General features: G+C 43.8%; 1 protein-coding gene across 1 annotated transcript in view; it reads left to right on the top strand.

The window, feature by feature from the left end:
• The window catches only part of EVC2 (EvC ciliary complex subunit 2), a 316,078-nt gene that overhangs the window by 180,696 nt on the left and 122,714 nt on the right, over positions 1-12,668 (top strand). Inside the window, exons 12-13 of the mRNA XM_082263099.1 lie at positions 148-323; positions 9,990-10,149. Coding sequence (XP_082119225.1) covers positions 148-323; positions 9,990-10,149 — 336 coding nt within the window. The remainder of the gene's footprint in view (positions 1-147; positions 324-9,989; positions 10,150-12,668) is intronic.

Genomic DNA, 12,668 nt, shown 5'->3' with positions numbered 1-12,668 from the left:
ATCAGGTGTATTTAGTAATAGAATGCAATAGGCCTACGTATACTGTTGTTTCTTTTGACATGCAGCACAATAGAGAGGATGTTTTTGGCTAGGTGGACATGTCCTTTAAATCATTTGTAAACTATGTTTTTTCTCTTTTATCTTCAGGAAGAGGCAGAAGACCTTATTGATTTTTTGCAAGCCACTAAAAAATATCACATGAACAAAAGACTCGCTGTTAGAAAGAACTTGTTATACAACATCCAGCTAGGAGACAGTCGATCGCGATGCCAATTAAATTCTGCAGCAACACAAATAGCAAATCTTATTAACAGAACAGAAAGGTAATAACTGCACTATTCTGACATTGCTGGATCTATAGTACATATAGGCTGAAGTCTATGGGGGCAATGATTTCACAGGATGGCCGACTCCTCCATATTCTTGTATGTTACCAGTTTTTTTTGCTCTGTATGAATGCGGACCTAGAACATAGGGAATTTATCTTCTGGTTATGTGTATTGCATGCTTGTATCATGCAAGGTGCAACCATAAACATTTGTACTCCTAGGAAGGCATCATAAGCCAGCTGGGGGGTGCATAATTGAAATTGAGAAATGATTGCTGGGATGTAAAGCTAGTCTTACCTTGGAGGATGACCAGCAAACAGTGCTTCAAAAACAATGGTCTTTACTTTTTGGGTGGGCTTATGGACATTCAAGTATGTGTATGTTGATTCTGCAACTTTTGGTAAGACGTAAGGAGACGACATTACAATTGCTCAACATTTTAATTAGGTTAATAAAGATGTATGTGGGCCTCTCACCACTTATCTGATAAGGTTGAAATTTTGATTTCTCCTCCCAAGTTCGTTTGCCTATAATACTTCCCATGGCCATGCCAACCCCCCCCCCCCCCCCCCGCCTTGTCACGGCTATGTGCAGGAATAAATGCTACAAGAATACCAAGGAACTTTAGATAAATAAACTTTTAATGCGATAGTTAAAGTAACTGAAGGCAAAACTTTCTTTTTAGATTTGGATAGAATGGTGGCAGATTAGGACCACTGTCAGGTCATTTTTAGGGCTTGTTTACATCTGCATTGCTCTTTGAAGAGGGATCTGCGGCCGATCTCTTTTCAAAGAATGGTGCCGACAGGCATTCAAGGGCGATACCACTACCTTCTGAACGTCTGTTTTTTTGGGGGAGGAATACCATGCCTCTAGTGTCTGGCTCACAGTTGCAGTGTGGCACCATCCACTTTAATGATTGTAATGGTTACCTAATGTGATAGGGGGGATCATTTTTGCTGTGGAGCAAAGCTTCATGGCCGCAGCATATGTATAAATCCGCATGGCGGCCTTTGAAACTTAAAGGGGAGGTGGTAAAAACATGGTCCAGCCCCTTTTTTACTACCTGTCAAATGCAAGTGTAAACTAACCCTAAAGATGGGTAAATATGATCTGAATATCAGCCAGTTCAGCAAGAACCAGCCAATCATCAGTCAGTGTGTACAGCTGCCTGTCTGACAGAAGCCAGCTTCTGTCGAACGAGCATGTTGGAAAACCAGAATCCGACCAGCAGCCGATCAGCGCTTGCAGCCTTTTATTGTGTTCTGGGGTGGTGGCAGCCCCCCTGTCAGAACACAAAGGCACAGCAGGGGAAATCACATCACTTGTGTTAGTACTGCGGTCTCTCTATTTTTTTTTTTTTTTGTTCAGCCTGCTGGATTGATTTAAAAAAAAGTGTGTGTGTACCTAGCTTTACTGTCTATGCCCCTATATAAAGAGATTTACTCTAATTGTCCTGATAACCAGTGCCACCAGTGAGTAAAAATTAGATTAAAGTAGCCCATAGATCAGCGGTCACTAAATGGCGGCCCGCGGTCCATTGGCGGCCCGCGCGATGCTTCCGCCCGGACCGCGAGCCCGCTACCTCCTTCAGTCCCCCTCCTCACTGCGGCTCCCGGCTCACTCGAAGCCGGTGTCCTGTCGGGCTGCGAGTAGGGGGCGTGACGTCATGTGCGCGTCCCGCCCCCTGCTCCTGACTGCGGCTCCCTCTCACTCGGGCAGCGAGCTTAGGCGTGACACTATGTGCATGCCCCGCCCCCCTGTTCGCGGCTTTTGGCTCCTGGCTCCCTTGACATAAAATGTGCCCATCAGCGTGCCCCTTATTTTATGCTAAGGGACATGCTGATGGGCATATTTTATGTTAAGGGGCACGCTGATGGGCATATTTTATGTTAAGGGGCACGCTGATGGGCATAGTTTATGTTAAGAGGGAACTCTAATGGGCATATTTTATGTTAAGAGCAATGCTGATTTACACGTTTTGTTTTGCCCATCAGAGTGCCCCCTAACATAAAATGTGCCCATCAGCGTGCCCCTTATTTTATGTTAAGGGTCACGCTGGTGGGTATATTTTATGCTAAGGGGCATGCTGATGGGCATATTTTATGTTAAGAGGGAACTCTAATGGGCATATTTTATGTTAAGAGCAATGCTGATTTACACGTTTTGTTTTGCCCATCAGAGTGTCCCTTAACATAAAATGTGCCTCTCAGAGTGCCCCCTAACATAAAATGTGCCCATCAGCTTGCCCCTTATTTTATGTTAATGGTCACGCTGATGGGAATATTTTATGTTAAGGGGCACTCTGATGGGCATCATTATGCTTTGGTACACACTGATGGGCATATTTTATATTATGGCGCATGCTGATGTGCATATTTATGCTGTGGTACACACTGATGGGCATATTTTATGTTATGGGGCACTCTAATGGGCATATTTTATGTTAAGAGCAACGCTGATTTACACGTTTTGTTTTGCCCATCAGCGATCCCACCATCATAAAATGTGCCCATCAGCGTGCCCCTTAACAAAAAATATGCCCATCAGCGTGCCCCTTATTTTATGTTAAGGGTCACGCTGATGGGCAAATGTTATACTAAGGAGCACGCTGATGGGCATATTTTATGTTAAGGGTCACGCTGGTGGGCACATTTTGTTCTGCCCATCAGAGTGCCCCTAACATAAAATGTGCACAGACTTGAGATTCGGACCTCGGCCCAATGAAAATTTTAGCGACCGGACCTCCTTGAATTTTAATTCATTACCCCTGCCATAGATGATTCCATTTTTTTCCTTTAGCCAGCAGGTTTAATGCAAACACCAACCCGATTTTCCAATCCACATTCGAGGTGGATGGGGGAATCTCTCCTGCTGAGCTGTGTTCTGACAGTGGGGAGCCTTCACGGCCATCAGAACACAGTGATCAGTGTTGCTGGTTACAGCCAGCAGCGCTGATCTTTCAGGAAAAACCCAACAGGCTGGTTCTACAGAAATCATTCAGTATATCAACTTCTGTACAACCACTGTCTCCATACATGGATCGAGATTCATCTGGTCCCTGTTTAACCAGCTGAATTTCGATTCATGTATTGCTTTTATCCAAAATTTTGAGTTGCCACCAGAACAGGAATAAAATTTCTTTCAATGGAGGCCCTGTCTAATTGGAGATTTTCCATGCATTGGAAAGATATCCTCTCATTTCCTGTTTATTCTACAGTTAAGGGAATTCTCTCTAATGAGAAAACCATGCTCTATTCCAGTGATGGCAAACCTTGGCACCCCAGATGTTTTGGAACTACAATTGCCATGATGCTCGTGCACTCTGCAGTATAATTGAGCATTATGGGAAATGTAGTTCCAAAACATCTGGGGTGCCAAAGTTCGCCATCACTGCTCTATTCTATCCAAAATGGGGAAAAAATGGAGTTTAGATGTAGAGGAACTGAACTCTGGAAGCTGCACCAAAAAAGGACAAGTGGAGAACAAAGGACTAGTCACAGTATTGCCTGTGATCTTCTGGCATCTGATCCTTTCCCCATTACATACCTAACATTCCTTGTTCACACTTTCTGCATGGAAGCGACTGAGTAGAGGCAGGGTTTTGCTTCCTCATATCAGAGCCTTCAGCAAGGAAAACTAAAAAAAAAAATAATGACACTCCATACTGCTTGAGACTAGCAGTCAGAGGCATCAGTGCCCTAGAACTCAAACTGCAGAAATAGAAGTATCAGGCTAGGCACCCATATATACATATAGGAGTGGCTAGGCAACCATATATACATAGGAGTGGCTAGGCACCCATATATACATAGGAGTGGCTAGGCACCCATATATACATAGGAGTGGCTAGGCACCCATATCAGAAAGTGTACTGATATTTTTCAGTAGGAGTGCAAGACATAAAGGTTGGTTTTATTGGTGGTACATCACGGGACACAGAGCAGGCTATAATCATGACCAACTGGGTTATGTGTCACCTATAGGTGAATGGACACTGGCAGGAATAAACAGACAGAAAGTCATCCCCTATATAACCCCTCCCATACAGGAAGTACTTCAGTATTATTTTGCCAGTGTCTTGAAGGTGATGGTCACTGAAGTTCAGTTCTCTGTGAGATAAATGGTGGTCTCAAATTGGTTCTAATAATAATCAATGGACTGGATAATCAGATCCATTTGGATAACTGTTTGCAAAAATGGATGGTACCCGATGTAACACTTTAATGGAGGCAGGCTCACGCTGATATATTTGGCCTGGCCATCTAGGCATTAATGACCTCTGATCATGAAACATAGCAAAAACCAACAAAATACAATTACTAAAAATATAAAGAAAAAGGGAAAGTGATACATTTCTACTATGCTTTTAAATATTTGCCTTTTATTTAAAGCCACTTTTGTTTGCAAGGATTAGTGGCAAATTCAGCAGTACAGTACAAGATTAAATTGTTTATTTCCAGTCTGAGGGCATCTTAATTCCCACAGCTGTCCATCTTTGACAGACAGGATATAACGGTGACTTGCTTCTGATCTTGCCAAGTCATTTTACTTAATGGAACTCAGTGGGATGAGTAGAGGAAAGTTGATAACATATCTGCAGCAGAGGGCTTGGCAGGAAGATTAATGTAACCCTCCATACAGTAAAACAAATGAAAGAGCCAGAAATGAAAGTATTAAATCTATGATTCAAAAGGGTGTGATCAGATTGAATGTAGGTGTAACCTACCAGCAGAAACAATCTGCAGGCTATGTGCTTTGTTTTAATGTGATCAACCTCAACCATCAATGCCTCAACCAGACAAACTTTTCTAAAAATGTTTGCGTAATAATGTAGATCTGCACTCAACCGGCAAAATCTCATAGAAGCGTTAATGTGTAAATTTTAATTGTTTTTAATCTTTTTAAATTTCTAGCTTTCATAAAAATAATACACGGTGATCCTGTCATGAAGGTCCTTGTTCAGGCACTTTCTGTTAAGGGGTGACAACTGTCTCCCAAATGTGCTTCTGCATTGTCACACTGTCACATGGGCCTGTAACTGGCACTACAAGCAACTATGCTGACACGCATTGTACAGGAATGGTCCACCTTTGTTACTACCTATCTGGAGCAATGATTTGCAGCCAACATACAGAGCTGGAATTACAAAACAAAGAGAAAAGGAGAAAAGTCTGGGCACTTTTCTGTGTAAATTTCATTTACACATGTATATGTTCATATGGAAGACATTATCAAATGCACAGGTTTCAGAAAACAGGACAATGATACTGACTCATAAATGTGTGGATTCAACTTATCAGCAGCTTTAAAGTGGAACCAGGAGCCTGCATTCACTATATCTGGTCTCCCACAGTACACAGAACATGGAAATGCAATAATTTTAGTAAATATAAACTGCTAAATAAAGTACCTTTTCTCATCAGCAGTATATAGCAGTTTTGTGAGATCTATGAGTGTCTGGTTAAAGTTTGTTATAGGAGTTTTCATAAGATCGCATAACCCCTGACCCTCTGTCTGGACAGTGCTAATTGGCCCTGTGTTGATCACATGCACTCTCCCAAGAAAAAAAAAAAACTCTCTAGCAATAGACACCAAACTGAGCATGTGCAGTTTGTACCCTGGCCCCTATAATATCCAGAGATGAGTTGAAGACAATGGAACAAGGTGAGGATCAGAGAAGACAGGATCAAACAGCCTTTTTTTATGCTATGCAGAGGATTAACTCCTTAGGTTCCACAGTGAGTATAACAATAATGCTTTGCTGCATATATACACTGATTTTACTGTTGTGGGTTTAGTAACACTTTTACTTCAGGGCCATCTTAATAAAATCATGGGCCCCCTAGCAAATTAATGCAACTGGAGCCCCTACCAGCCTGACCCAATTTACACACCTATTTTAAAAAATTTAAGTATAATTAGTTGATAGAATTAAACATCAATGTATTGGTACTTTAAATAAAATTGAAATTTTAAACAATAAGAAAACATTCCATTAATCAAAGACTAATCAACACAAATGGCACAGTACGGGGGGGGGGGGGGGGGGTTTGGGGGGCATGAGATAACAGTAACGTTTTCCCTGCAAAGCCCTGGAAATTGGATGAGGAAAGCAGTGGGGGAAAATATCATTCTGAATGCAGATTTAGCTCAGGGACAGGTTGCTGATGTCCTTGTAGTCCAGATTCCGGGAACACAGCCAGCAAAGAACTCAGTAAAAAGCATAACTTGGTAAGTATGATGCAATGCAATATTATCATGGGGCCCCTGGGCAGTGCCCATGGGTGCCCATGCGTTAAGACAGCCCTGTTTTACGTGACATAATAAGTATGACTAATTTGCATACCTAAATCATTTTTACATATAATGCTTTTATTTGAACCAGAGCTAAACAGGCCTTCCGCCAACTGTTTTTAGGGTTTGTTGAAATCGAAGAACACTGTATCTAATGTTTACATATATGCTTAAATGCAGGGGGAAAAAATCAGTTATAACCAGTACTTCAGTTTGTATTGCAGCTGTTCTCAGCACAGGCCTTTTTGGTACTGGAATCAAGTTAACATAAAAAAGTGTCCCTAAGGGTGCAATCACCTCTTTGTGTTTTGGTGCTCGAAAAGAAAACCTAATTCTGCATCGTGGGTGTGGTTTTTATCACAATGCACCTTCCATAGGGATGAATGGTGGTTACAAAATGTCAGAACCACACAGCACCTAAGATTTACTGCACCTCTCATGTAGAGGTGTAAACGTAGCCTAACTTCTGACCCTTCCCTCACTGTTAAAAGAGAAGTTTTACCAAAGCTCTTTTCGTCCTACTTCCTCAGTGTGTCACAGGAGAACACATAATTCTCCACCCCTGTGACCCAGATTCAGCCAGCAGTGAGCTAAAGCCTGCTGTCAGCAGACATCATAGAGCCTGCTACAGGCTCTGCAGGGATACCGACAATAATCTCAGGATCCCCCCACATGCCTGACCATCAGCTTGCTCAGTCTTCTCAACGTGCCTCTAAAAGCCTGGGCCAGCCACTCCCGTCCCCTGCACAGCCCAGTGCTCCAGTGAGCGCTGGAGGGAAATAGAAGTGACCGACAGTCAAGAGTGGACCTGAGAACTGAGCGTTCAGCGGTCTGTTTGGTCAGTTCTCAGTGTTTAGCCATCAGGGGACATCTGTCTAAGGGTCTCTAAGACCACGGATCACTCAGTTCTGTCCAGGCATACAGGTAGATTCCAACCATGTGGTCGCGATCTTTCCCGGGCCTGGACTAGAATGACCTGGACAAAATAACGGAGTGGGCAACGACTTGGCAAATGAGGTTTAAAGTGGAAAAGTGTGAGGTTTTGCATTTGGGGACTAGAAACATAAAAGCACAATACACGTTAGGAGGGGAACCCTTGGGGGAATCAAAAATGGAGAAAGATCTGGCAGTCTTGGTTGATGATAGACTAGGCAACAGCATGCAATGTCAAGCGGCAGCTGCCAAGGCTAGTAGTATATTAGCATGCATAAAGAAAGGGATGTTTTCCAGAGATAAAACTATAATCCTTCCACTTTATAAAACTCTGGTCCGACCGCATCTGGAGTATTCTGTCCAGTTCTGGTCGCCAGTCCTCAGAAGGGATGTGTTGGAGCTGGAAAAAGTCCAGAGAAGGGCAACTAAACTAATTAGGGGATTGGAGGACCTTGATTATGAGGAGTGTCTGCAATCGCTTGATTTATTCTCAGACGCCTGAGGGGGGACATGATAGCAATTTTTAAATATCTCAATGGGGATCTAGGCTTAGAAAAAAAGCTATTCAGTCGAAGGGATTGCATGAGGACTCGGGGGCATACAATGCGATTAGAGGAGAAGCGTTTTAACCTCAGGCAACGTGGGGGGTTCTTTACTTTTAGGGCTACAAGATTGTGGAATTCTCTACCACAGGAGGTGGTTTCTGCGGGTAGTATGGTGGCTTTCAAAAGACTATTAGATGTACATCTCAAGGATCAGAACATTCAGGGGTATGTGAGATGATTACAGCCACACACACCTACACAGGTTGAACTGGATGGACTATTGTCTTTATTCAACCTCACCTACTATGTAACTATGTAACTATGGACTGGCTCTGTGACGCCAGCTGACAGTGAGCTTCAGCCTGCTATCTGCTGAAAACGGGCCATAGGAGTTTGGCTGTATTTCTCTTTTAATCTGCATCGCAACACTTAGGATCTAAGTTGAACCCTAACCTTAAAACTGAGCTCCAGGATAACCACATTTTTATCTGAATAAAGAGCCATGTGTATTCTCAATTGGATCTTGGTGTGCTTTGTGTATTTCTTCTAGATTAGTGCAGTAATCCGGTGTGAAACTTTACCTTTGTGCAGAAGATTACTGTAATGAAGACCGCTCACTGCTGCTCCCTTTCCTTGTGCTGGGTGACTGGTCTTGTCTCCACCCCCCCCCCCCTCCCTATAGCTTTCTGCAGGTAGCCTGTAGTGGGTGGAGCTGTTGGGTCCCTCCCACAGTTCTGTTAATTACAAGGTAATTTTTGGGTTTACAATGGCTTTTCATGCACACATTGTGGATTTGTTTCCTTTATTGTTATTAAGGAATATATTTACATAAAATGTTTTGTACCTGGAGTTCAGCTGTAATTGTACACATTTTACACTATCCTTAAGGCTCCATTCACATATAGGTGTCTCGCGATTCTGCCCGCGATCCCGAACCATTACAAGTCGCGGGGCGAGCGTGCGATCCCCTTGACTTGCAATAGCACCCCAAACAAGGCGTGATTTTGCCCTGATTGTCGGCCGAAAAATCGCTAAAACAAAATCGCAGGACGCCTGTCGCCCAAAAAAAGTACAAGAACTTCTTTTGGGTGACAAGCGTCCCGTGATTCTGTTTGCGTGAATTTACCTGGATTCGCCAGACGACAATCACGGCAATATCGTGCTACATTTGGGGTGCCATTGCAAGTCACGGGAATCGCACGGGTGTCTGCGACTTGCAATGGTTCAGGATCGCGGGCAGAATCGCGGCAATTCTGCCCGCAATCCGAGACGACGATATGTGAATGGAGCCTTAACCTCTATCCTAAAATTAGTCTAACCTAATATCGAACATTAAATTTACCAGTGCAGAAGCATTATTACCGCTTTCAGTTCCTAAATTATCAGTAGCAAAATCTACTACAGTGAGACCTGAAAGAACTGCAATTCACTGATCCAGCCATATGAATGATGATCAAAAGCAGCATTTTTAATTAGAAGTGGACCTACACTGTTACCAAAGACCCATCCTGACCCTTTCCTTCTTTTATCCATCCTTGTGCCCCAACAAAAGCTTGAATGCCAAAGTTCCCCACCACCCTGTATTGTCAGGTTAGGTGAACACAAAGAGGTGTAGAGATCTAAAGTCAGAGCTGGGGGACCATCATTTTATGTCCTGAACATAGGTAGTGTGCATTCAGGACATTACATATGTGAGTATGCACCATTTTAGTAGCAGTGCATATCTGCGTACAGCCCCTGCCACCCATTCAGATCTATGGATGGCTGTAAGTAGCACCGGGGGGCTACCGGGCACTAAAATATGTTGTTTGTTTATGCTGCATGGGTGAAACATACTTGTTTTTTACTTGTATGTGAATAACTTCAAATTAACTTGTTTTTTTAGGGCTGGATACATAAATGAAAGCCAGGCCGAGCTACTGTTGGAAAAAGCACAGTCAGAAGTTTTAAAAGTAAAACAAAAGTTAGAAACTGTATTGAAACAAGAAAAACGAAAACTGCACCAGAAATTTACCACCAAGAGGAACCGCCAGATTCTACAGAGGGTAATTTCTACTGTTTTACTTAATTCAAAACATATATGACCTTTTCAATATGCTTGTTTGGTATATTTTGTAAGACTGAATACATATTTAAAGTGTTATTAAACCCAAAACTAAAAATGTATTATATTGCATGCAGCATTACTCCCTTGGGAGCTGCTGGTTACAGGTTACCCTTGGTTACCCTTAGCAACAACATGACAGTTTGACATTTTCAAAGTGCTTTGGCTCAGTCAAGAAACAGTCTAGGAGTTTTGGTTTTTGTGGTTTTATTGAGAACTTGGATAGGAGAAGGGACTGATTGGGATACTCCAACTGAATGAACTATGCACAATTTGCTGGGACGTCTAGATATAGCTGAGTGTGGCAAGGCCGCTGCTTCACCTTGTCGCTAGCGGTGAAGAAGTAATTATTGAACTGTTTTAGATAAGCTGTACTGTATTGCAGAACACTCTTCAGGGCCCTTCTTGGCACCCCCTTTGTTCCTATTCTTCAGGGTTCTCTACATGGCACCCCCTTTACTGTAACACTCTCTGTGTGAGCTAGCTCCTTGATCCCCTGACTTCTCTGGAATGGTCCCCCTTCCTGGGCAGACCCTTAGGCAAATCTCCTGGTACTCATGGACACTGTTTTTCCCAGATAGACTCTGCCAGCAGCTCCACTGTCAGCTTCACGGGATCCTCTGCAACTCAGCTCCACACCTGGTTCACTAGGCCAACTGCCTAAGACCACCTTCCTCTCACACTGCAGGAGGGGAGAGAGCCGTTCACCTCCTCCTGGGATTCTGCTTCCCACCAAAGACGCCCTGTCACATGTCCCCTCAGTATTTATGGTAATTCCCAGGATGCATTGCAGGGATGCCCTCCCACTGGGATTGCCATAAAACCTGATGTGTCACTGGCTGGGTTTCCCCCACTGTCCAACAAGCTCCCTCATTGGATGCAGTGGGGACACTCCCTCAGACCCAGTGAATCGCAACTGGAGACATGAAACAGGAAACCTAACAGATCAGGCTCCTCTGAAAAGCAGAAGGAGCATAGATGCATTTACCTAGCATCTACCTACCTAGGAGGGTGCTACATGCATCTTACCAATCATTAGATATGGTGACAGCTTGAATACATATTTAAAGTGTTATTGAACCCAAAACCAAAAATGTATCATATTGCAGCTTGCCAATCATTAGATGTGGTGACAGCCTTAGTTGACACTAGTTCTGGTGACATGGGGGTCCCCAAGGAATTTCTTTAATTTGCGGAGATCTCCTCCTGTTTGGCTATGGGACAGAAAGTGAAGGGAAATCTATACAATGGGACACAGATGACGAAAAAAAAATCTTACAAGGTTTATAATCCTCCTTTGCTCAAAAATGGAAAAAAAATGTTTTTCCTGTAATTCTTCTTTTACTACCTCAATACTGGGCACTTAAACCCCCTTCCTTCCCAGACCAATTTTCAGCTTTTAGCGCTGTTGCATTTTGAATGACAATTGCGCGGTCATGCAACACTGTACCTACACCAAATTTGTGTCATTTTTTCCCCACAAATAGAGCTTTCTTTTGGTGGTATTTGATCACCGCAAAGTTTTTTTTTTTTTTTTTGGTGCACAAATAAAAAAAGACCGAAAAGTTTGAAAAAAAAAAGTTTTTTTGTTTAGGTTATAAAATCTTGTAAATAGATACGTTTTTTCCTGCACTGATGACGCCGCACTGACAGGCACTGATGAGGAGACACTGATGGGGTGGCACTGATATGCAGCACTGATGGGCACTGATAGGTAGCACTGATATGCAGCACTGATATGTGGCACTGATAGGTAGCACTGATATGCAGCATTGGTGGGCACTGATAGGCAGCGCTGATGGGCACTGATAGGCAGCACTGATGGGCACTGATAGGCAGCGCTGATGGGCACTGATAGGCAGCACTGATGGGCACTGATCAGCGGCACTGATGGGCACTGATTGGTGGCACTGATCGGCACTGATGGGCAGCTCTGATCGGCACTGATGGGCGGCACTGATGGGCACTGATAGGCAGCACTGGTGGGCAGCACTGATAGATAACAATAATGGGCACTGGTGGGCAGCACTGATAGATGGCATTGGGGAGCACTGATAGGGAGGGCACCACTGGCAGGCTCTCTGAGCCCTGATTGCCATCCCTGGTGGCCATGGGTGGGCATCCCTGGTGGCTCTGGTGGCACCCCCCCCCCTCCCCCAGGGCTGCACTGGTAATCAATGTTCTGATTACCAGCACAGACCCCCCCCTGTGATCAGTGAGTAATTAGAAAAACTCACTGATCCCCCTGGCTGCAGCACCGATCATCCCTCTTCTCCTCACTGACAGGATCTGTGTGAGGAGAAGAAGAGATCAAAGCCGTTACAACGGCTGTATTTACATTACATGATGGCTGTGATTGGACACAGCCGTCATGTGATCAGGAGGGCCAATCACAGGGCCCCCCTGCCACAACTTGTTTCTCTGTGTCCGAGGGACACAGGCATATCGAGATTGCGCCGC

The sequence above is a fragment of the Pelophylax lessonae genome (genome assembly GCF_965119305.1).
Source record: "Pelophylax lessonae genome assembly, chromosome: 1".
Classification (NCBI taxonomy): domain Eukaryota; kingdom Metazoa; phylum Chordata; class Amphibia; order Anura; family Ranidae; genus Pelophylax; species Pelophylax lessonae.
This window is presented reverse-complemented; position numbering and strand designations above follow the sequence as displayed.